General features: G+C 35.1%; 1 protein-coding gene across 1 annotated transcript in view; it reads right to left on the bottom strand.

Moving 5' to 3' along the window:
• LOC150108694 (dynamin-like) overlaps positions 1-25,588 on the bottom strand; it is a 306,464-nt gene that overhangs the window by 65,239 nt on the left and 215,637 nt on the right. Inside the window, exon 13 of the mRNA XM_090416156.1 lies at positions 14,434-14,547. Coding sequence (XP_090272282.1) covers positions 14,434-14,547 — 114 coding nt within the window. The remainder of the gene's footprint in view (positions 1-14,433; positions 14,548-25,588) is intronic.

Genomic DNA, 25,588 nt, shown 5'->3' with positions numbered 1-25,588 from the left:
GCAGTATTAACAAAAGATCACGTGAGTCAAAGATAAAAGTCAGCACACAATTTTTGAATTGAAATGCTAATTCTCTTCAACCAAATTCAATATCTGAAAGTGCCATAACAATATTCACTATATATTTCCTAGCTTTAACACGTTTACAAATTTTAACACTTTCTGTTGATTTTTATTGTTTCTCTGCATTTGAGCTGGAGGGACAGACTCCCACACATCTAGTTCTTAGTGTTTGCCAGTGCAGCATATGGTATTGCTTGTGGCTAAATAGCATAGTTTTTTGTGGAAGGGACATTCAATTCATTAGTTAGTGCCTTTATCCCAGCTGTCTATTTGCACTATTTGTTGAGAAATATATTATACAGACTGCAAATATTTGTGACCTTATTCAGTGATACAACAAAACGACCTGCTTTTACTGGCGTCTGCAGACCTATCGGCTAGTAAGGAAGGCGCGTGGTTTGCCATGGAAAGCGAGTCATTATTGCCATGAGGTGAACGTTATTAAACTTTTTTTTTCTGTGTGAGGTTATGCAAAACTTTTCAATTACTTTTTTTCGCAAAGTAAAATCAGGGGTGTGAGTTATACGCGAGGACCAGTTATATTCCAGTAAATACGGTAAGTTATACGGTAACGCCCCAGCCAGCATGAAATTTTGTCATGTTGTACCATCATTTTATAATTTGGTTAGCTAAATCCCAAACTGCCAGCCCATCCTCGTTCGTTCAGTATCCAGGTAGATACCCAACAGGGTGCACCATGAGAAGGTGAGGATTGGACATTAGGTCAGAAGCCCTGGTCAGTTCTCTGCATTCCTTTAAAGGCTATCTGGAGGTCTCCTCTCAGTTATACAGCTTTGACCCTTAAGCATCCCTGTTTTAAGGTTTCCACATAAATATGTGTAAACCTTCACATGAAGACAAGAAACCATGAAAAAGTCTTATTGACTGTTATTATTGAAAGTGATATCTACAAGTTAGCTGAAGAAAGGTCAGTATACAGAGGATTTGACATTGGAAGTGATTATCATTTAATTTTAAGTAGGATGAAAATAAATATCATAACAACAAAAAAAAAATTATCTAAGAAAGTTTTTTTTAAAAAAAATTACAAAGTCAAGCAGCATTTAGAAGTGAACAGCAGACAGGCTTATGTGTCAGCAGTATATGTTAGTCTATTTTAATGGTATTAATTCACAACACAGAATGATAAGAAAATAATTAATATTATTCACTTATTAGCTAATATTTCACAAAACTCAAAACAACCAATTGGGTTGTTTTGAGTTTTGTGACAACAAATTTAGTCTGTTTATAGATAATCACATACAGGGAGATATTTGCACATTCACACCATCATCCAGGCTTAACAGTATGGTATCTTAAAAACACTAACTCATAGAGGCAGAGTAATCTGTTTCAATAACAATGTGCTTACCGCTGAACTCAGCTACTTGCATCACAGTTTTTCTTAGCCAAAAAATACTAAATGCTCTCCAGAAATCCCCTCCATTCACCATTACACATCACATTCAAGGCACATGTGAAAAGATATCTCGAGTGCTTAATAAATATCAACTGTGCACCATATTTGAACCATATGTCACATTGGCAACTCCCATCTGTTCACCTAAACTCTCTTCATTAATTACATTCAGGAGTATATGAAGTGCCCTTTTCTTGTGACCTGGCTTACTATGGACAGACAGGAAGAATTGTTGACATCCACCTTAGAGAACAAAAAAAAAAAAAATAAAATAAAATAAATTTTGCACTATCAGTATGGTAAATCAGGTTTAAGGAGACCATATACCCCCCCCCCCCCACCTGCCGATATAGGATCTAATGGAAGAAAACAGAAGTCATAAGTCAGAGAGATTGTTTTTGGAAAATTAGCAGCAGCTTTAAAACATACTCCAAACTTCAATAAGTATGGCTATATTAATTTACCAAAAATCTGTGAGAAAGTCATTTTAAGATCTAATTAATACTTGTTTTTTTCTTTCTCTTTATCCAACAATATATGGTACCAATTAAGACTTGAGTTTCTCTTGTTGTCCATTACAAATTTTTAAAGTAGTCCCACTGTTTTACCAATTTGTTGTTGTTTCATGTACTGTGACAAGAATAGTTATTCTTGAGCTCTGAAGATGCTGGATGTAATACAAGCAAATATCAGCTAATAAGTTCTTCTCTTCAAGGATTAGGCATTTGCTTGTTCTGGCTTCAATGGTTTTTCCATCTTGCAGCTGGTCTTCCTCTCTCTCTCTCTCTCTTTCCCTTTAGTGCTAGTTATTTAATAAATATTAATTATTTTTTTATTCTGTGTTGTGAATCAATACTGTTAAAATAAGCTAACACTAACTGCAGACTCAATTATACAAATATCATTCAAGAGGGAAAAAAATAGGAGTTTGAAAACAAGAACCAAACTTTGGAATATCAGATGCAAACCACAAGGAAAACATTGACTGATTCACTAGGAGAGGTATGTGGTAAAGTGGTTTTCAAATATAAAAATATAGAACTCTAGTGAACACAAGAAGTCAAAGTGGCAGTTGTGAAGAAGAAAAAGGCATATTGAAAGGTTCTAGTAAGTAAGTAAGCTGGTAAGAAAGAGGAGAGCTAAGCTATAAAAGTAGCTAAACGAAGTCTTGAAAAAGTCTTTGGTAAGATTATTATTATTATGTGACACCTCCAGGGAGTCCGAAGACTCACTGAGGGAGGGTTCTCGGGCAGTGACTCCAATAACTACAATGAACCGCAACTACCACCCACAACTATAGTAGTAAATAAATATCAGGAAGGTGGCAAAATGTTCTGGAGGCTATTTAAAGAAGCTTTAAAATTGAAGAAAGAGTACTATGAAAGGAATCAAAGCTATAATAAAGGTATATAAAAATTGAAGATCAAAATATCTAAGATATCTGGATCTTGAATGATCTTCAATATCTAGAGTAATTAGAGAGCTAGACATGTAGATGTCCAGAGTAATTACTTTGAAAGATTGCTAAATGAAACAATAAGTGACAGAAAATATTCTGAAATGCATATCAAAGTTTTACAGTGATCACACTGCATAATTCAGAAGGTCAGGTCACAAGGTCGAATTCCAGAGATGACTGGAGCAGAACTCATAATTCCCATAATTGTAAACACTAGAAATAAAATTGCAAAAGAAACTTGGAGAAGAACAAGCAGAGGTCATGCCAAAAGGGGGTTGTCCAGATGAGATTTTTACTTTAGAAATAGTTGAGAAATATAACAAATTTCTGTAGATCTGGAAAAAAAAAAAAAAAAAAAAAAAAAAAAAAAAAAAAAAAAAACACATAAGGTTTTAAGAGGAAAGCTTTTCAAAATATCACAATTATATGGGGTAAGTGACACAGCACACAGAATTGAAGTACAGGAAGATGGTCAGATGTTAAATCAGGTTACATTATGTGGATCGTATTATGGGACAGGGAGGGGTAGAATTAAACCTGATATCAGAATCAGAGATATCAAATTCTGACTCCCAAACATATGAAGTGCAATTGTCAAGGATTCTATAACTAAACTGAATACCAGCTCTAACAAATTTAGTATCAAAATCAGTAATAAAAAGATCAAAACTATTAAAATAGGCATGAACATTAGACTTAAGAAGACTTAAATTGCATTCTTGATGGAGAACTTATGGAATAAGTAAAATATTTCAGTTATTTAGGCAGAATTTTTAGTGAAGATGGCAAAATAAATATGGCAATAAACAACAGAATAAGCAAAGCTGATATGGTGGGAGCCAGATGAATAAATTTATGTAAATAAGAGAGAAATTAGTCAGCTCCAATGAACAAGCAGTATACAAGAGAGTGAAACCAATTTTAACTTATGAATGCGAGAGTTGGGTTAGAAATAAAGCAGTTGTTCAAAGACTAGAGACCACAGAAATGAGAAATTCCAAGAAATGGCAGAATCATATTATGAAATTAGATATTAGGAAGAAGAAGAACTTAATATTGCTAGCATTCAGGAATGTGTGAGGAGCTAATCTCAGGTGGTATGATCACTTAAACAGATGACTGATGCTAAAAAGACTCACAGAAAGATCAGGAGTTAGATGGACTGATGCAGTCAGAAATCCCCTAGAAGACAGAAATATAAGATATGACACTATTGGAAGCAATGACATGTGATAAGTTAGTTTAAGGGGAAATTGTTGATAGGAGATTAGTAATAATATAATATAAACTTAATCATGTAATACTGTAAGAGCATCCTGTACACCCAATGAGGATACATTTGAAGAAATTCACATTTTCTACTTTTTATATATATATATATATATATATATATATATATATTTACATTATCAACAATATCTTTTTAACTGAAGTACAGAGTAATGTCTGTGACAAATAGATTTTGCCAGCTGGCAAGAAGCTGCAGACCAGACAAAACAGAACATTTTTTGTTTAATAAAAAATAACTTTCTAAATAATTCTGTTAATGCTTTTGTTCCCTGTAGGGTTTGGTTTAAGTTTATTTATTTATGATTGAAGCAATTTAGGCTATGATGACATTCCCTCATATGAAGCAAGTGAGGTGATTGTTTTAGCCCTATATAACTTTTGAAGACCGAACAATAGTTCAATCTCCACTGGTAGCCAATCAGAGATAACTAGCCCACGATTATCACTAATTATAAATAGCAACCTTTGAAGAGAGAAGCAAACAAGTGCTGATATCTAATAGTCACTAATCACAATGCCATATATTACTGTCTGAAATAGCTTAGGTTCTATGGTCAATTTTCTTGAGTTCATGGGATGAAAAACCTGCATGCCCATGCCAGAGATCAACTAATTCAGGAACCAGTTGAAGAAAAGGTGAGAATAAATTAAAGATGCCAAGAAATTATATTCTTGGTTTAATCCTTTATCCAAGTGTAAGCAAATAAAAATTAGTGTGTGAAGCAACATTAATTATTAATGTGAAGTCATTAGCTTCTCTGTACAAGTAGCCCAGTTGTGATGTTACTTCAAGTACAAATTTTTATTTGCTTACACTTGGATAAAGGATTAAACCAAGAATATAATATCTTGGCATCTTTAATTTATAGTATAACAAAGTGAAAAATCTTTCAAAGACAAGGTCAGAAAAAGTTCATCTAGTTGGCTACTGGATTCAAACCCAAAGATAGATGTAAGCACCACTTCCACAGGGCTACATAAGCCTAATTTTCTAATTTAACTTTAAAAACACATTGAAAAATACAAGCCAGTCTAGAAACAAAACTTAATGTAACAAATTATATTTTCCAAAAAAATCAATGTTGTTTTTACTGGTCTTCCTATTCTTATTATTTTATCCTTCTTGGAATGGTTCTCACACAATGGAAATGCTCTCTAAACAACAAAGCACCACTTTTACTTTATGGAACTCCTATTAACTCACCAGGACAATCAAATTTGAGAAACAGATTCAAGTGACCCAAGAAATGAGAAATGGACCATAAAGGTGCAAAGAATTAAACTTCTGTAAATAATGTAAATATTTATTTACATTATTTTTGTAACATCCAAAACATGTTAAACAAGCTCTAGTGACTTGAGTGCAATATAAACTCCAACCTACAATATAACTTACACATGCAATATAAGGTTCATTTGTTACATTTGCATTTTCTGTAAATCTTGAAGACTTAAGTGAACAGTAGAAGAAAGATTCCATCAAGACATTAAAAGATGGAGAAAGAAGATACTAAATATGATGGCTAATGAGTACTGGATATCTATATATATATATATATCAGCTAACGCCTTTTTATTCCCGTATACGGGGAGTAGGCGAGGCCATTTAGCCCTATCTAACTTTTGGAGACTGAGTGGGCAGTTCAATCTCCACTGGTACCAATCAGAGATAGATGGCCCAAGGCTATCACTAATTAAGCGGTACTCAGTGAAGAGAGACGGCTCAAATGTGCCGCCATTTCGTGGTTCCTAACCCTAACACAATATATTTAATGTCTGAAATAATGTGGGTTGAGTACTGGATATTGGAAAGAAAAACTAAAGAAGTGAATCAAACAGAAATTTTAAGAACAATAATAAATTCATTTTAAATAATTTCTAATTTTTGTATTTACCTGTATGTTTTAGAGTATTTTTTTATTACTTATTTTATTATTTTATTAAAAAATTATTATTTTTTTATTAAGTATATTTTTATTTTTTTATTATATAAATGTTCTTGCAAAAATAAAAAGTTTCTATATTTTCTCAACTCTGGATATGTACCCTCAAGGTTGTTCACAGGTAATGAAAGCAATACATGATTAAGTGTACATTATTATTTATCAACAATTTTCTTCCAAATTAGTCTATTACTTGTCAGCACTTCAATATTGTCATATCTAACATTTTCTTCTTCAGAGGCATCTGTGACTGAATCAATCCACCTGAACCTTGGCCATCCTCTGGGTCTTTTTCCTGCCATCTTGGCATCAAACACCTATTTTGATAACCTTTCCTCTCTCATTCTATTTAAGTGGATAGACCACCTAAAATTAGCTCTGTTGACACATTTATATTTTCTGAATTTATGAAAAATTTCACTGTAAGGAAAGAAAAATGATTTTAGAAATCAGCATTATTAAATTGTTGTAAATTACTTGTCTGAATTCAATTTTTAATTTGTAGATTAGTTTTTTATTTGATAGCTAGAATGATAGCGCCTAAACCTTTCCTGTTACAGGCAGACAAATCTTGTCTACTCTTGGTCATAATGTAAACCTTATGAAAAGGGATAATTTTAGGTATTAACCCTACTTATCAGTGTGTGTGTGTAACATATAAATGCCCACTTTTTGCAATATGGCCTGTCCACTCTCCAAATTTCTAGTCTTAATTTTCTGCAGTGCATCCCATCAATACAGTTAAACAGCTTGCAATCTTTTCTTCTGCACACTAAACTTTACACTCTGCCACATTAAACTGGCAGTCATTATCCATTGTCCAAACTATGCCTATTTAGATCATTTGTTTGCCAATGATAAACTATGAAAAATCATAGTTTATCATTGGCAAACAACTGATCTTTCCCTTCAAATCATTCCCAATATCATTAATGAACTAACTGAATAGGCAGTCCAAGTAAAGATTCTTGAGGCACACCACACGTCATCAACCTTCTCTTTGATTTGACCCCATCATATACTACTTTGTCTCACAAACCACCTATTAAACCCATGACACCAGCTTCGTGTTCATTCCATTTGCTCCAACTAATGGAATAGGGTTCCATATGGTATACTGTCAAATACTTTTCAAAGTCCAGAAATATAATGGTCTAGCAACTTCCCTTAATCAACATAGTTGAAGAATGTAAGTTACTAAGACAAGCCCTCCTCCTCTTCACTTCCCTTTACTATACCTACATATTATCATATTCCTATCCAACCATTTTGAATTCTACCCTTAACCAACTTCTCCAATACCTGAGATACTAAGTGCTATAATTTATTAACTCTGTCTACTTTATCTTTTCCATTCCTTTGGAACTCAGCTAGTGTAGAGACAACCACTCAAATGGGCATGATGAATAAAAAATATATATTGAACATCACACGCTCTGAACCCATGTTATTTCAATAACATTATATACTTTGCATCCATGTTCTTATTAACATGTGCATCACTGCTGGTGGTAAGGTGATAATACTATGAGCATTCATTAAAGTATTTTCTTTCAACAGTCATTCTTCCTTCTACTGACCATATAGAGAAAGAAATCATTGGGATTTCCTTTGGCTTGTGCAGTTAATTTTCTCTTATCTGATTTTGCCTTCCTCACCGTGCTGTAAATTGTGAATGAAGAATTTTATAATTATTAATACTTCATTCATGATTTAACATGAATTGCATTTCCTGAACTAAGTTTGCTCCTAAATAAATTGTAATTTAAACACTTACTGTTATTTGTTCATTGAAATAATAATGATAATTTTGTGGTTTGGGTGGGAAAAAGAGAGAGGATTTATGAGATAGAGGAAGAAGGAACCAGAAGGAAAATGGAGTGAGTGTAGATAGGTAGTGAGACGTGACCTAACTTGAGATCAAATGCCGCAACAAAGATTTGGAAACTTGTTCTGATTTTAATGAATCTTAATTCGAACTCAAAATTATTTATAGTTTCCTGTTACCTTGTAAAGGAATTTACCTGAGTGAATGGATAATAATAATATGATTGAGATTCATCGTAAGACAAGTTATGACAAGCAAGAAAATATCTTTTCCAGTCTTGACAAATAAGTTGTTGAACTCACGGATACTACAAGTATCCGTGTGTCGTCTATAGTGGAAGATTATCGAGTGCCTAGAAGTGATGTAAGAATTTTCCATAATGTGCAAGCTATGATGATCATACTGGTAAGAATATCTATTCTATAACTAACATGTGATAGTGTTGCTAGTGTCCGGAGAACTTGGTAAAATTTCGTGTTGCTGAAGCCAGTTAGTCCAGTTTGATTGAGTGATATTATAAAACATTTCCTTGTGAAACAAAATGTGAGAAACTTCATTAAAGAAATAGTTTGTGTTTGAATGTGTTATCTCACAATGCATATGTATATTTAAGGCTGAACCTTTTAAGAACTATTTTCATCCTCTGATAGATATTGAAGTTGCCAAGTTAAGTGTTGATAAAATTGAAGTTTATGATTATTCTATGAGACTGAAAAGAATTAAATTTCAAGAGTTTAGCTGAATATTGATGTTGTTTAAAGTGAAACTAAGTTGAAATCATAACAGATAAGAATTGTGAAAGCCTTATACATAAGTTCTAGCAGTAAATGATATATACTCAGCTGAGTAGAATCTAAATTCTTTATACAATGCATAAATTATTTTCTAATTGTATTGATCTTAACAGAATTCTTGTTTCTTATGTAAGAATAATTTTGTGAGAGAATTAAATATCTTGTTTAACTTGATTCTTGTGCTTGGCTAATTTCAGTTTCATTGCACCGCTCATTAAATTTCGGCCTGTAGTAAGTTCACATTGTTGTTGTGCTATTTGATGCTTGATTCCTTCACAATAATTGTGTGTATTCAAACATAGAGTTGCACAGTATAATAAAAATTTTCTTTATGTTTGAATGTGGGGTCAACCAACAGCTAGCAAATATTGTACAGTTCTCAATGCTAAGGCATGCACTATCATGAAATAATTTAGTTTTCTGACAGCAGCCAATCAGATCACATTAGCAGAGTCGGTTAGAAATAATTTTACTTTCCATAACAACAAATCAAATGCATATATTCACTTAGGATACATTTACTTAATAATTTATACAAGATAAAATAACTAAAAAAAATTACAATTATTATTTCAATGAAGAAATAACAGTAAGTGTTTAAATTACAATTTATTTAGGAGCAAACTTAGCTCAGGAAATGCAATTCATGTTAAATCATGAATGAAGTATTAATAATTATAAAATTCTTCATTCACAGTTTTCAACTGCAAGGGACCTGGTATACACCAGGTGGGTCTAGGGGAAGTGGTTGGTCTTTGGTAGAGCGGATAAGGGATGCCAATTTTCTGTAAGGCCTGTAACAGGAGGTGAAGTCATGTTTTTTTAGAATTTTGGTAATTTTTTCTGAGGTGCCTCGGATGTAGGGAATGGTAATGGATTTAGAGTAATCTTTTTTGTGGAGGGGAGGAGGAGGGGGGGCTGTGGTTTGTAGGTTTTAATATTTTTTTGGGGGGTAGCCATTGGCTGAGAAAGTGTTGAGGATGTGATTTAGTTCAGTGTTAAGGGCTATGTCGTTAGAACAGATTAGTTTAGCCCTGTTGTATAGTGTTTTTACCACTCCATATTGTTGTGAGGGGGGGGGGGGATTGTTGGTGGATGTATCTGCCTGTATGGGTGGGTTTTCTGTAAACTGAGAAAACCAAAGTTCCATCAGGCTGGCGGGTGACTAGTGTGTCTAGGAAAGGGAGGCAGTTGTTTTCCTCTTTTTCCAGGGTGAACCAGGGTGAACTCTCGTACTTTAGCCAAACGGGCAGGACAGCGAATATCAGAATTTCTGAACACAAGGACTACATCCGGTTTTACAAGTGTAGCCATTCTGGTCTTGCAGACCATGCTCTGGATACTCGCCACAGAATACGGTGGAAGAAAGCAACAATAATACACCAGAGCAAATATAAATTCGAAAGATTATTTATGGAATCAACCTCTGCCCTAAGAAACTCTCCAAACCTCAACAAATTTGGTTGTATGCGACTGCCCCAAATTTGGGAGGCATACATCAGCAGACCTTCAGCCCAACGGCCAAGAACGCCTACTTAGCCTGCCAGAGGGCACCATCAGGACTTCTAGGAGAACGATAGCTTCATATCTTCATTCTCAGTTACTGTATTGTTAGTGCCTGTGTGCACCTGCCTTTTTGTAAGTTCCTTTAGAAAATGGCAATGTGACATTGCCGAAATATCGGAAATATCTATTAAAGTATAATTTAATTTATATTCGGATCTACGTTGTTTCAATTCCCTAAGTGATTTAGAAATGCATAACGTATAAGCCTGTCTATGAGAATCTTCATTCACAATTTAACAAAGGCTTATTTTTCCTCTGAAAAATTTTACTTTAAAGAAAAATTTTTCACACAAGACTAATGAGTGGAGAAAATAGACTTCTCATCTCCCTTTCGAGGTCTTAAATAATATCTAATTTATTACTACAGTCAATATTTTTGTATCTCTCTACATTTTTTACTTAGATTCATTCTGCTTTCAGTACTGGGAATAGTTTTTCCTTTATTTTTGTGGTATGGGGGTGTTTCATCAGAGCAGAGTCCCTCATTTCTATTTCTAACATTGTGTCTTGATTGTCTCATGATTGGGTTTTTCATTCTAATGGTACATCTTCTGCGATCTATCATTCCCTGATAATTCCTTTTCCTTCTCCATACATTCTCCAAAGAATCTTCTATGTAGGATAGTCTGTCAGACTTGTCCTTTCCTTCCCATCTTCTTCTTGCTTTATTAGATCTTGGATATAAACTAATTGCTTTAGCAAAGATGATTCTAATTATCAGTTGATCTGTTTTCCCAACTTCTAATTCAGGTGTAGATATTTGCTCTTGTAATGTTAAGTCTGTGGTAGGTTTAGCTTGGTTGATTAGGTTTATCAGAATTTGAGTCATTGAAATCTTCAAGTGACTCATTAGTAGTTGATTGTACTTTACTTATAGGTTGTATCACATTCGTCTTACCATGTCTTTCTGTTAGTTGCTTCCATCCAATATTTGTAGGTGTATTATTTCTCCAGATATTTCTTCTTCTGTTCATAATGGATATCTCACCCTTAGAAAAGTCACATGAGAAACAATAATTTTTCATAAAGTTAGTTCCAAAAATGATGCGAGAACTCGAGCTGGGTGTTGATGGAATAATTAGTAGATCTTGCCAAACAAATAACCCAAAATTTGGTAGAAAAATCCTTACACGAGCTTTCTTATATGCCATAAAAGTAGAGTCAGAGAGAGTAGTAATTCTCACTGGTCTTCTGAATTTAATAATATTTTTCCATATTCTGTGCTTGATGCGTATGAGATAGCCTCTACTGATAGTTGAAGCATTGCAACCTGTATCTAGCAAGATATTACACTGATACCCTTGGATATTTCCTCTGATTTTCATCAGTGATTCATTCATCTTAAAAGAGTTATCAAGATTACTATGTACTTTATGAGGAATCTGTCCAAAATTCAAATCCCATCCATTGTTTGAGTATGTTCCTTTAGCATCAAAACAATTCCTAACAATATGCCCAGTCCTGTGGCATCGAAAGCATCTTGGAGGATCCTTATAGTTGGAGAAATACTCTTTCTTTGTTTGAGGTTGAGAGGTAATGGGCATCTACAGATTGAGTCTTTCTAATCCATGCACCACTTTGTCCAGATTTGCTAATATAGGTTGATTATGTTTTTTTACTTCTTGTTTCACCCTTTTGTTGATTCCATCTGTTGTAGGGTTGTGGGCTTTCATGAAAGGTTGTAGTAATAACTACCAGCTGCTTCATTACTTCAAGGTGAATTAAGGTTTTTATTTCTTGCATTCAACTGTCCTTGTTGGATAGTTCTTTACTCTCAGCTATATGATTAACATTTAAGGAATTTTCTCCATTCTTTTTCTTTCCCTTTTCACTTTTATTCTCTTTTCCAGTTTCAGATTGGTTTAAGGAATAATCAGTCTTATTTATAACGTTCATGACCTACATTGGATAAGGGACAAAAGTCTCCTATCATTTGTTCTTTTTCCTTGACAACTTTGAAACATTCTTATAAGGTGTTAATTTTCTTCTTGTAGGCAGTCTCTCTCTCTCTCAATTCTGGTCTCACACATTGGCAAAACTGCTGGAAAACAGCCCAATCCAAATGAGGTTTATCTTCATTAGATACGTTCAAACTGTTAGAAAGAGTCAACATGCGATTATAAAACTCTAACACTTTCTTTATCCTTTTGTGTGATCCTCTGTAGTTTCCACAAGTTGGGTCCAATACTTCTCAATCTAGAGAAATGTGAAATTAAGACATCTTTAAACTTCTGATATTCTAATGTTTCCTTAAGCACTGGAGATGAATATAAAAACGTCCTTGCCTTACCAGTCAACTTACTTCGTAGTAATATTAGTAACTGAAAATCAGTCCAGTTTGCTAATTCTCTAAGCTTTTCAACAAAGGAAAAAAAAGATAGTACATCATCTAATTCTTAAAATAGTTCTTAATTACAATAGTTTAGATTCAGTCTTAAATATACTTAAATATAATGCATTGTGAGATAGCACATTCAAACACAAACTATTTCTTTAATGAAGTTTTCTCACATTTTCACAAGGAAATGTTTTATAATATCACTCAATCAAGCTGGACTAGTTGGCTTCAGCAACACGAAATTTTACCAAGTTCTCTGGACACAAGCAACACTATCACACGTTAGTTATAGAATAGATATTCTTACCAGTATGATCATCACAGCTTGCACATTATGGAAAATTCTTACATCACTTCTAGGCACTCAATAATCTTCCACTATAGACGACACAAAACTTGTAGTATCCCTGAGTTCAACTTATTTGCCAAGACTGGAAAAGATATTTTCTTACTTGTCATAACTTGTCTTACGATAAATCTCAATCATATTATTATTATCCATTCACTCAGGTAAATTCCTTTACAAGGTGACAGGAAACTATAAATAATTTTGAGTTCGAAGTAAGATTCATTAAAATCAGAACAAGCTTCCAAATCTTTGTTGCGACGTTCGATCTCAAGTTAGGTCACGTCTCACTACCTATCTACCCTCACTCCATTTTCCTTCTTCCTTTTATCTCATAAATCCTTTCTCTTTTTCCCACCCAAACCATGAAATTATCACATGATCGTTGTACAGTTCTCAATGCTAAGGCACGTGCCATCATGAAATAACTTAGTTTTCTGACAGCAGCCAATCAAATCACATTAGCAGAGTCCATTAGAAATACTTTCACTTTCTGTAACAACAAATAAAATTCATATATTACAGTTCACTTTGGATACATTTACAAGTTATATTAATAATTTATACAAGAAAAAATAACTAAAAAAAAATTACAAGTATTATTTCAATGAAGAAATAACAGCACATGTTTAAATTACAATTCATTTAGGAGCAAACTTAGCTCAGGAAATGCAATTCATGTTAAATCATAAATGAAGTATTAATAATCATAAAATTCTTCATTCACAATTTAACACATTAATTAAAGTATTTTCTTTCAACAGTCATTCTTCCTTCTACTGACCATATAGAGAAAGAAATCATTGGGATTCCCTTTGGCTTGCTCAGCTAATTTTCTCTTATCTGATTTTGCCTTCCTCACCATGCTGGTCATTCTGCTTGTGCTTTGTACTATCTATGTCTGCTGATCACCTTTCTTCTTAAATATATCCTTTAATTCAACCATTTAACTCCCACCTGATTTATTTTCTGAACTTCAGTATGCATTCTGATACTGCTTTTGTTAAATATCCCTTGAACTTGAATAACTGAACTTGTTCTGTGGCTTGCAATTTCTTAAGCCACAGAACTGTTCCAGTGCTTCTTGAGTTTGTCATAATTACCAGCTTTGTAGTTCCACATATAACCCATCTTAAACAAAAGTTCTGCATGCTTAGCCAAATGCAAGGTCAAGATTTCATGATCATTCTCTCCACTCAGAAAAATTGATGATGAGTTAATGAGACTAAAAAAAAATTTTTTTTTGTAACATTCTGTCATACAAAGAAATAATTTTTTCTAGATAAACTCTAAAAATATTATTAAATGAATATTAAACTCATTTCTGTTTCATAAAGGAATTTTAATAATTTTACATTCATATAAATCATAAAGAAAACCAACCTCCTCATCCTTAAACCAGGATAGGGATTCTGAAGTGAGAACAAACCAGTAATCACGGGATCCTCCCTTCATAATACCTAGGTTATGAATACACATCCAACCTTTGCGAATCACCTAATAGAAATAAAAAAAAAATAAAAAAAAAAAAATAATGTTCCAAACAAATAAAGCAAAATTTACTTTGAATTTAAGATGCTACATGTAGTTAATATATTTAATACACTATCAAAAATAATTTGGACTCGAAATGATTGACAAGATTACAATAGTCACACAAAGAGAGCAAAACACAAAAATAATTTGAAAGAAAACAACAAAAATGTTTTGTACTGAAATTAACAGTACATCTTTGGTATGTGAAAAAACAAGCAATGCAAGAAAGATTATTAAAAAAAAATGTGATATTTAAGAAGGATGAAAATCTCCTGAACTCTGGGAAGGGAGGGAGAGAAAGAGAGGCCATCATTCCAATTCAAATCAGGCTGGCATAACAGGATTTCACAATTTTCTTTAAAGAAATGTCCATCTTCAAAACTGTTTCTATGGAGAAAGGTGAGCCTCATTCCAAAGGATAAAGATGACCATGAGAGGAAGATATAAATTCCTTTAGCAAGATACTTCCACTTATCAAGAAATTAGTTATAACCCAACCAAAACACACAGACAATTAAGTTCCTTGACACTGTTAGCTGAAATGACAATATTTTGAAGAAACTATGCACTAATTTTGGAAGGACTGGTCTTCTGAAAATCCATAAAGAACACTGCCCTGTAATACCAGTTGTGAATTGTACTGACTCTCCCACATACAGAATGGCAAAGTTTCTTTCCCATCTATTAAGCAAACACATATAGGACATTCCAGATCATTTATCAAGAATTCCACATATTAATACAAGCTTTGGACATTTTTGTCAGCTTTGACAGTGTTTCTCTATTTATCAACATTCCCCTGTTTGAAACTAACTTGTCTTTAATATCGTTAAGATATGTGAATTGTTATACAGTCAGGATATTTCAGTTAGAAAAATAACATCTATTAACAGATTGATGGTACAGCCATGGAAAGCCCAACCTTTGGCAAATTACTATTTTAAACATCGAGAACAGCGCTTCCCAAACTAAGAGATGCAGCCCCCTTGGGGACCGTTAGTTTTGTTGAGGGGGCCGTGATATAATGAGAACAAATCTTAAAATATTTTAAAAATAAGTAGATTTTTTTTTATCTTAAAAGAAACATATTTAATTTCCATTATTTCCTTTTTGTTATTTTTTATATTTTAATGGAAAAAATCACACGTGGTGTTGGTTCACAAATTTTGCTTCCTGCGTATTTCGGTGCTTAATGAATATTAGTAAATATGTGCTTTTTCATATAAGTTTCATTTCAAAGGTGCACAAAAAAGCTTACAAATGCAAAATCTTGTGCTCATTTAAAATGAGCAAGTTTTTTGCACTTTATATTAATGTTTCATTGCTAGTGTACACAGGTGCAGTCGATGCATGGGAAAGAAATGTGCTTGGGGTGTAGGGTAACTGCGCTGATAGCAGAGATCGCATGCATCAGAACTACTATAAATGCCAGGGATTCCTTTATTCATTTAATTCACTAATTTCATCTCATTAGTCTGTGGTGTACCGATATCGGTAAGTGGTGCTATTATTTGATCTATTCTATGTTAAATATTTAACCCTGAGATGGATAAGTGGTTGATAAAAAAAAACAATCCAGTTAACAATCAGCAGAAGAAGAAACAGACTCACAAATGACAGCATCTCATATTTTACCAGAACAGTCTGCATCATCTTCAGCATCAGATGGTAAGAGGCAAAAAATGTCATATGAAAAAATTCAAAAATACGATCCTTCTTATTTGAAATATGGGTTTGTACCATCACATAATGATCCAAACAAACCTCTGTGTGTGTGTAATCTGCTAGAAACAGTTATCAAATGCATGCGTGCAACCTGGAAAACTTTGTCTCCATTTAGATACTGTTCATGGGGAATATAAGAGTAAGACAATTGAGTTTTTTTCAAAAAAAAAAAAAAAAAAGCTGAAGAATTAAAAAGGCAAACTAAATGTTTTTCAAAACATACTAAATTGAATGACAAATTAGTAAACATATCTTTTCAAATTGCTTTGTTAATTCAAAAACACAGAAACTTCATATAATCAGTGAAGACCTCATCTTATCAGCAGCAATAAAAATTTGCGAAACTAATCATGGTTCCGAAATATTAGAACCTTTAAAAAAATTCCAGTCTCTAATAACACAATTAAAAGTAGAATAGATTGCATAGCCAATAATATCATGTCTACATTAATTTCACGAGTCAAACAAAGTAATACATTTCCCATTCAACTTGATGAATCTAAGGATTATATACAAATGATGCTAATTTAATGGTTTTTGTTAGATACCTCTATAATTTTCATATTCATGAAGATCTACTGTTTTGCAGAAATCGTTCAGGATACAACCAAGGAAAAGACATATGAAAAATTGAATAATTTTTTTTAAAGAATATGAATTTGATTGGCAAAAGTGCAGTTTCAAATATTTCACCCGATATTGACTTTTTGTGTTGCAGTATTGAAATATATCCATCACATTAAATTGCTATTAAACTTCTTTTATGTTTTTAATTCTTACTTTGTTTATGACTAACTGTTTCATTTACTTGTACTGCAAATGTACAATAACAATACATTATCTATATAAAAATATAAGATAATGTACCATGTCAAATGTGTGTAAGATGCTAAAAATGTAATATTTGCATTTGATTTTTGCAATATTCGCTGTGTATGTTTTGTATTGAATATAAATACAATAAAAATTATAATAATATATGTCTGTATTATGAATTTTTTTTTTCCGATGGGGTTGTGAAATATTTTAATTTTTCCAAAGGGGCATTTACATCCATAAGTTTGGGAAGTACTGATCTAGAAAATACCTTGTTCTTGAATCATTCATTCTCAAACCTCTTTCTGGGTTTGCTATGTACAGGGTGGTCATAAAATAACTTTCCCACTTTGGAGGCATCTGTAGCTAAAACCAATAAACGGAATGAGACCAAATTTTATACTGAGACTTTTGAAGGCACTGGGAGATGAATTCCGCAAAAAAGTACCAAAAGTCGCCGATAGGTGAAATTTTGGGGCTGGCAGAGCCAAAAGCAGTCAAATATTTGTAGTAAATGCAAGTAAAAAGGATTATGCAAATTTTACTGTGCGTACATGACAGTAGCACCACAGATTCCACTTAAAAAGGGATTGGGAACGTTCAGGCAGTTATTCGAATGACACAATTCGTCACAAGGTATGTGACGAATTGTGCTCAATATGCGTCCTAACTTGCTTCAGCGTACTTTACTTGTTAAGTTGTTGTACCTTAAACAGCGTAATGCCGTAGCGGCCCTTCAGGAATTTAGAAGGCTTCATAACATGTGTACAGGTCCTATGTCAGCTGTAGCACTGAGAGCTATGATTAAGAAGTTTGAAGAAACTGGATTACTAGGAGTTAGACCTGGCAGAGGACGGAAAGCAGTGCAAGAAGTGACAGTAACAGACATTGCTACTGTAGTGTTCAACGACACAGGGACCAGTACTGGTCCAAGCACTCATGCCATAGCTCGCAAACTTGATATGGCTTATGGTACAGTCTGGAAAATCTTACGGAATATGCTTCACTTTTATCCGTATAAGTTCAGTCATGTGCAAGCACTAACTACTGCAGATTATGATAAGCGCATGACCTTTGCGCCAACGTTTCTTGCCCGAATGGAGGTCGACAATGACTGGTCTTGGAGAATATTGTCGGGTGATGAAGCTCATTTTTATCTAAATGGGTTGGTCAACACTCACAACTGCAGAATTTGGGCATCTGAACATTCCCAAGTGATCCAGCAAGTACCACTGCATTCTCCAAAAGTAACCGTGTGATGTAGCTTCACAGCCAATTTCATAATAGGACCATACTTTTTTGAGCATATTACCCCTACAGGTCCTGTAACCTGCTCCATTACTGGAGAGATTTATTGACGAATGCTGGAAAATTTTTTCATTCCTGCATTGCAGCAAAGACAATGTTTGGACTCCATAATTTTTATGCAGGTTGAAGCACGGCCACACATTGAATGTTCAGTACAGCGTCTTTTATGCCAGCATTTCAGTAATGAGAGGGTTATTAGTCAGTTCTTTCTGACGGCATGGCTGCCTTGAACACAGATATCACTCCATGTGACTTTTGGCTGTGGGGGTATTTGAAGGGTATTTGAAATCCGTTGGTGGCATTCCCAACTTGCATGAACATAAAACAGGCTGTTATGAACATCCAATCCGACTCCTTACGCTCAGCTGTAGAGCATGTCGAACACCGGATGCAATTTGTTGTACACAAGAAAGGTCAGCACATTGAAAATCGTGTACGTGGTCCAGGGGACCCTGATTCCGATGAATAAAACATTATTTCCTGTGAGTTCAATCATCACTACATTAATTTCTGTCTCTCTCGCAAGTTATTGTTTTAGTTTAATTATTATTCTTATTATCATTGTAACGTGCCACATATCCAGCTGGAATGAGTGATGTGGCTGTCACTTACACCGTCGAAATATTATTATTTCATTTTATCTGCCTTTAATGTAATTATCCGCTTGTTTTCGGCTCCGCCAGTGCCAAATTTCCCCCTATCGGTGACTTTTGGTACTAAATCCTTTTTTCGTGGAAATAATCTCCCCATGCCTTCAAAAGTCTCGATATAAAATTTGGTCTCATTCTGTTTATTGATTTTAGCTACAGATGCCTCCAAAGAGAGAAAGTTATTTTATGACCACCCTGTAGATTATAATTTTGCCATCTGGTCTCATTCTGAAAGCAAACTAACCACTCTCTCACATCGAATCAATAGCCTATATCCACACATTCAATTTACCATGGAAAATAAGAGTTTCGAGAGTTTACCCGTTTTTGATACTCTTTTTACTCACACAGCCTCTGCTATTTGCCAACTAGTGTTTATCAGAGAATTATCTTTACTGACAGATACATGTGAAGTTCTGCTCATCACATTTACAAAAATCATGATTATCTAATTATTAATTAATAATGCACATAACATTTGCTCTTCTACTCCAACTTTACAACAAGAGCTTCTCAGTATCAAAACTTGAATGGAATCAACTGGCCACAACTCTTGTCCAATGGGCTGTGGCCATCAATATTACACTGAATACTTTACACCTCAAATCTGGTTTTGTACAGCACTGATAAATAAATTCTCATTTATTATTTATTCTTAAATTAATTTATGTATTTTTAGCATATTATTGTAGTTTTTAGTGGATAACTGTATTTAGTGCATTTAAAAAATAATTGTAGATATATTGCCAATTTTAGATAGTTTTAAAAATGGCACTAAAAATTCAATGGAACAAAGCACAGTGTCGAAGCAGGTGCTAGAGACAGAAGCCTTTGTCCAGCTGTTACAGAAGCATTGCAGGACTATTGTTTATGATATAAGGATAATTTGATATTTGAAACATTTTGATTAAAACAAATTATTAGATAATCAAACAGAGAATTAGAAAAAGTCAAGAAATGATTAAAGAGGCAAAAGTGATGATTTGATCTGCTGAAGTAAGCAAGTTAACAATGAATAATAACAAAGTAAATCAATTAGAACATAAAAAGCAATATGGTAAAGTGATTCAAGCTTAAAATTTATACTTGCTGACAGAATCACTACTTCAAGTTTCCCCAGGGGCAAAAACGAAAGATGTGGTATATGTAATTGAGAAACAGAAAACAGAAGTAAAGGAGATAGAAGTACTTGATGGAACTAATGATTTAAATAGTAATAAATATAGTATAGGAGAGGATATGAAAGAACTGTTGGAAGAAGCAAGCAAGAAACATGAGAGAGTGAAAATTGTTAGCTTCTTATTACCATGATATGACAGCACTAACTCACCAGGAAGGGCTGTGACAGCAAATAATTCAATACACAGGCTGTGTAGAAGAAATGGATGCAAGTTTTTGGTTGTGTGGAGAGAGTTTGATGGTAAAGAAGATATGTACAAGAGGGATGCCTTCACTTGAATGGATTTAGCATCAGGAGCTTGGAGAAATTATTTATAGGAATGAGACCTAATGCAGCAAGTTAAGGAGACCAGATCATCATAGGAAGAATGGTGAGAATGTGTGTGTGTGCAAGTTCAGCTATGGCAGGCACTGAGCATGGTTATGAATCTGATAAAAAAGAAAGTTGCCCAACTGGGCCAAGTAGACTATAGATGTAAGTATATGAAAAAGCCAGGAAGTAACTCATTATGTCTATACACAAATGCCAAGAGCATCAGGAACAAAGAGACAGTTCATTGCCTTGGTGAATAGATTTTGGCCTAAAATTATTCAGGGAAACCTCGCTCTTGGTCTGATGTAATAACTGGAATTGAGTGTGAAGGGTACAATATTTTTAGGAGGGATAGAAGGACTCAGTTTTCAATGTCTCTGCTTATTTTAAATGACTTTTTTATTGTTGATATTCATACAAAAAACCCTACAAATTTACACTGGATTTATTTAGGAATATAACATCATCTACATTAAGATGATGTTATACTCCAAAATATAAACAAGAAAGAGTTAAGATTTATTCATCTAAATGATCTATAGATGAATAACAGCAGAGATAATGTGGACCCCTGTCTCATTCTTGATTTAACATCAAACCATCTTTCTATACCTGCTTTGATTATAACTGCTGACTTACAAATCAAATATAGACTATGAATTGCTCTTATTCAACATAATGTCCCATTTACAACACATAACTCTGGTGTTTTCAACAGATTATTATTATTACTCGTGTAGAGGCTTAAGTGCTGTGAGGACATCATGTTGGAGGCTTAATGGATTTTTTACAACACTCAAAAAGAATTAAAATAGAATTTAATACTTCCTATATTTCGTCCTAGTCACTAGGACATCTATGGGGATTACAAAAACAATTAATGTAACATATACACAAATAACAAACAATACTAAACCCAACCACGTGGGTGACACTAAAGTCCTATCTAGGTAGAGCGCCCTCTAAGGGCAGTAGTAGGTGGCCTGGAATGTAAGGTGGGAACTCTGGTGATGAGTGTTTCCCAAATCTTTGGAAGCTTAATGCAACCATATTTATTGAGATTTGGTTGGTTTTTGAGAGCTGCTGCTGCTTCTAAGAAAAGTCTCTCTTTCTTGAATTTGCTGTGGTGGAGCATGGTGGTTTTCTTCCATGATACCCTGTGGGTGGTGTCCAAAACATGGTCAGCCAAGCCTGAATGGCCATAGTTGTGTTTGAAGATGTTAGACTTGTGTTCCTCTAGACGGATGGATGCTGATCTGCCTGTCTGTCCAAAGTACGCCAGCTTACAGGAACAGGGTACTTTGTAAACTCCAGGCAGAGAGAGAGAGAGGAGGGAGCTGATCTTTCGTAGAACGGATAAGGGTAGCAAGTTTGCAGTGGGGCTTATATGCTGTGTGTAGGTTGTACTGTTTTAGTATCTTGGCTATTTTTTCAGATGTGCCACGGATGTAGGGTATGGTGATGGCATTTTTAAAATCTTGCTGACGAGAAGGACGGGGAATGGGGGAGGAGTTGATTATTTTTTTGATACTGTGATCGCTGTAGCCATTGGAAAGGAAAGTGCTGTGTATGTGGTTAAGCTCAGTAGTGAGGGCAGTTCCACTGGAACAAAGATTGTGGGCTCTCTTGGTAAGAGTTTTAATAATGCCATATTGTTGAGAGGGGTGGTGGTGGTGGTGGGAGAGTTTGTGAATGTATCTGCCTGTGTGTGTGTGTGGGTTTTCTTTATACTGTGAAGGTAAGTGTATCATTAGGCAAGCGTGTGACTAAGGTGCCTAGGAAGGGTAAACAATTGTTCTTTTCCTTTTCCATAGTGAACTGGATTCTTGGATGTAGACTATTGAGATGACTGAGGAAGGAGTCTAACGTGTCTGGGCCATGAGGCCAAATAGAGAATACATCATCTACATATCTTAGCCAGATAGAAGGTTTGAGTGGGGCTGAGTCTATGGCTCGTTTTTCGAAATCTTCCATATAGAAATTGGCAGGGGGGGTGAGAGGGGGGGACACATGGCAGTTCCCTCTATCTGCTTGTAGATTTTGTTGTTCCAAGAGAAATACCCAGAGTTAATGGCAAAGGAAAAGAGATCTAAGATGTCAGAGGGAAAAACGTTTTCTAAGCGAGATAAGGTGTCAATTAAGGGAATATTGGTAAACAAAGAGGAGATATCAAAGCTTATCAATATGTCTGTCTTATTCAAGGTTAAATTTTCTGTGAGGGCTTTAAAGTGGGTCGAGTTTTTTTTATATAGGAAGGGGGACCTTCTGGTGAGTGGGATCAGAGAGTTGGCCAGCTGTTTAGATAGTCTATAGCAAGTTGCATTGGTGGCATCTACTATAGGCTTGAGTGGGGAATTGGGTTTGTGGATTTTTGGTAAACCGTATATTCGGGGGGAACGGGAGCGGAAAAGTTTAAGTTTTTTCGTGACGTCAGGGGGCCAGGAAGATACTTTTTTGAGTAAGATTTTTAGTTTCTTAACTTGTGTTTTTGTGGGGTCATGTTCTAGCCCATAGTTACATTCCATGCCACCTACTACTGCCCTTAGAGGGCGCTCTACCTAGATAGGACTTTAGTGTCATCCACGTGGTTGGGCTTAGTATTGTTTGTTATTTGTGTATATGTTACATTAATTGTTTTTGTAATTTCCGTAGATGTCCTAGTGACTAGGACGAAATATAGGAAGTATTAAATTCTATTTTAATTATTTTTGAGTGTTGTAAAAAATCCATTAAGCCTCCAACATGCTGTCCTCACAGCACTTAAGCCTCTACACACATATTCTAATCATCCATAAAAAAGAATTGGCATGCAAATCCAAGCAATACGGTAAGTCAAAACTACGACTATCTAGGCAACTAAATAGCTGGCCTTTTTAAAACGATGTCGGGATACAAGTGTGATACTAAACTGCGTTAAAATGAAGATCAACTTCCATTCCAAAAAAGCACTTCGTATATATAACCGTGCCAGCCGGGCATTACTCCGCGAGCAAATCGAATCTACACGTGCTACCCTCGCAGTGACGAACGCCGCCATTGGCTCCTTACATTCAGAGCTCTCCACTGTTCTTAATCCTGAACTTTGGTCGATTCTCTCCGACATTTCGGAAACTTCCGCACAGAGAGAATTCCAAAAAATAAACACATCAAGAAATATAGCAACCTTGTGAAAAACAAACCACAACCACAAATTCAACCGCTCCAGACAGTAATAAATCTCTCTTCCAAAAGGCTCAACGACAATGCCGTCAGCGCCCTTTGCCTCGGCCGTAATTTTGCCGTCGCTGCGAAGGAAGTGCTGGTGCTTGACGTAATGGTGAACATCGAACGGGGAATCAGTCGCTTTCCGTCGGAGATAGCTAACAACATCAGACTTAACGTAGCCAACATCCTCGCTCATTCTTCGCCGCCAAAAAGTAATGTATCATATGCCCAATGCATGGCTCTCCTGAAACTACGTAAAGAAAAAAGTATCGTCATCACCAGAGCGGATAAGGGTAATGCCACAGTCATTCTAAATACCAGTGAATACAATCGTAAAATGAACATTATCCTCCGCGATCGCACTACCTACATCCCGGTAGAACACGACCCCACAAAAACACAAGTTAAGAAACTAAAAATCTTACTCAAAAAAGTATCTTCCTGGCCCCCTGACGTCACGAAAAAACTTAAACCTTTCCGCTCCCGTCCCCCCTGAATATACAGTTTACCAAAAATCCACAAACCCAATTCCCCACTCAGGCCTATAGTAGCTGCCACCAATGCACCTTGCTATAGACTATCTAAACAGCTGGCCAACTCTCTGATCCCCCTCACCAGAAGTTCCCCTTCCTATATAAAAAACTCGACCCACTTTAAACCCCTCACAGAAAATTTAACCTTGAATAAGAAGACATATTGATAAGCTTTGATATCTCCTCTTTGTTTACCAATATTCCCTTAATTGACACCTTATCTCGCTTAGAAAACGTTTTTCCCTCTGACATCTTAGATCTCTTTTCCTTTGCCATTAACTCTGGGTATTTCTCTTGGAACAACAAAATCTACAAGCAGATAGAGGGAACTGCCATGGGTCCCCCCCCCTCTCACCCCCTTTGCTAATTTATGGAAGATTTCGAAAAACGAGCCATAGACCCAGCCCCACTCAAACCTTCTATCTGGCTAAGATATGTAGATGATGTGTTCTCTATTTGGCCTCATGGTCCAGACACGTTAGACTCCTTCCTCAGTCATCTCAATAGTCTACATCCAAGAATCCAGTTCACTATGGAAAAGGAAAAGAACAATTGTTTATCCTTCCTAGACACCTTAGTCACACGCTTGCCTAATGATATACTTACCTTCACCGTATACAGAAAACCCACACACACAAGCAGATACATTCACAAACTCTCCCACCACCACCCCTCTCAACAATATGGCATTATTAAAACTCTTACCAAGAGAGCCCACAATCTTTGTTGCAGTGGAACTGCCCTCACTACTGAGCTTAACCACATACACAGCACTTTCCTTTCCAATGGCTACAGCGATCACAGTATCAAAAAAATAATCAACTCCTCCCCCATTCCCCGTCCTTCTTGTCAGCAAGATTTTAAAAATGCCATCACCATACCCTACATCCGTGGCACATCTGAAAAAATAGCCAAGATACTAAAACAGTACAACCTACACACAGCATATAAGCCCCACTGCAAACTTGCTACCCTTATCCGTTCTACGCAAGATCAGCTCCCTCCTCTCTCTCTGCCTGGGGTTTACAAAGTATCCTGTTCCTGTAAGCTGGCGTACTTTGGATAGACAGGCAGATCAGCATCCATCCATCTAGAGGAACACAAGTCTTACATCTTCAAACACAACTATGGCCATTCAGGCTTGGCTGACCATGTTTTGGACACCACCCACAGGGTATCATGGAAGAAAACCACCATGCTCCACCACAGCAAATTCAAGAAAGAGAGACTTTTCTTAGAAGCAGCAGCTCTCAAAAACCAACCAAATCTCAATA

The sequence above is a fragment of the Typopeltis vanoorti genome, chromosome 3 (genome assembly GCF_054136105.1).
Source record: "Typopeltis vanoorti isolate ZY-2024b chromosome 3, IOZ_Tvanoo_1.0, whole genome shotgun sequence".
NCBI lineage: Eukaryota > Metazoa > Arthropoda > Arachnida > Uropygi > Thelyphonidae > Typopeltis > Typopeltis vanoorti.
The sequence above is the reverse complement of the archived record's forward strand: the minus strand, read 5'-3'. Positions and strand labels throughout refer to the sequence as shown.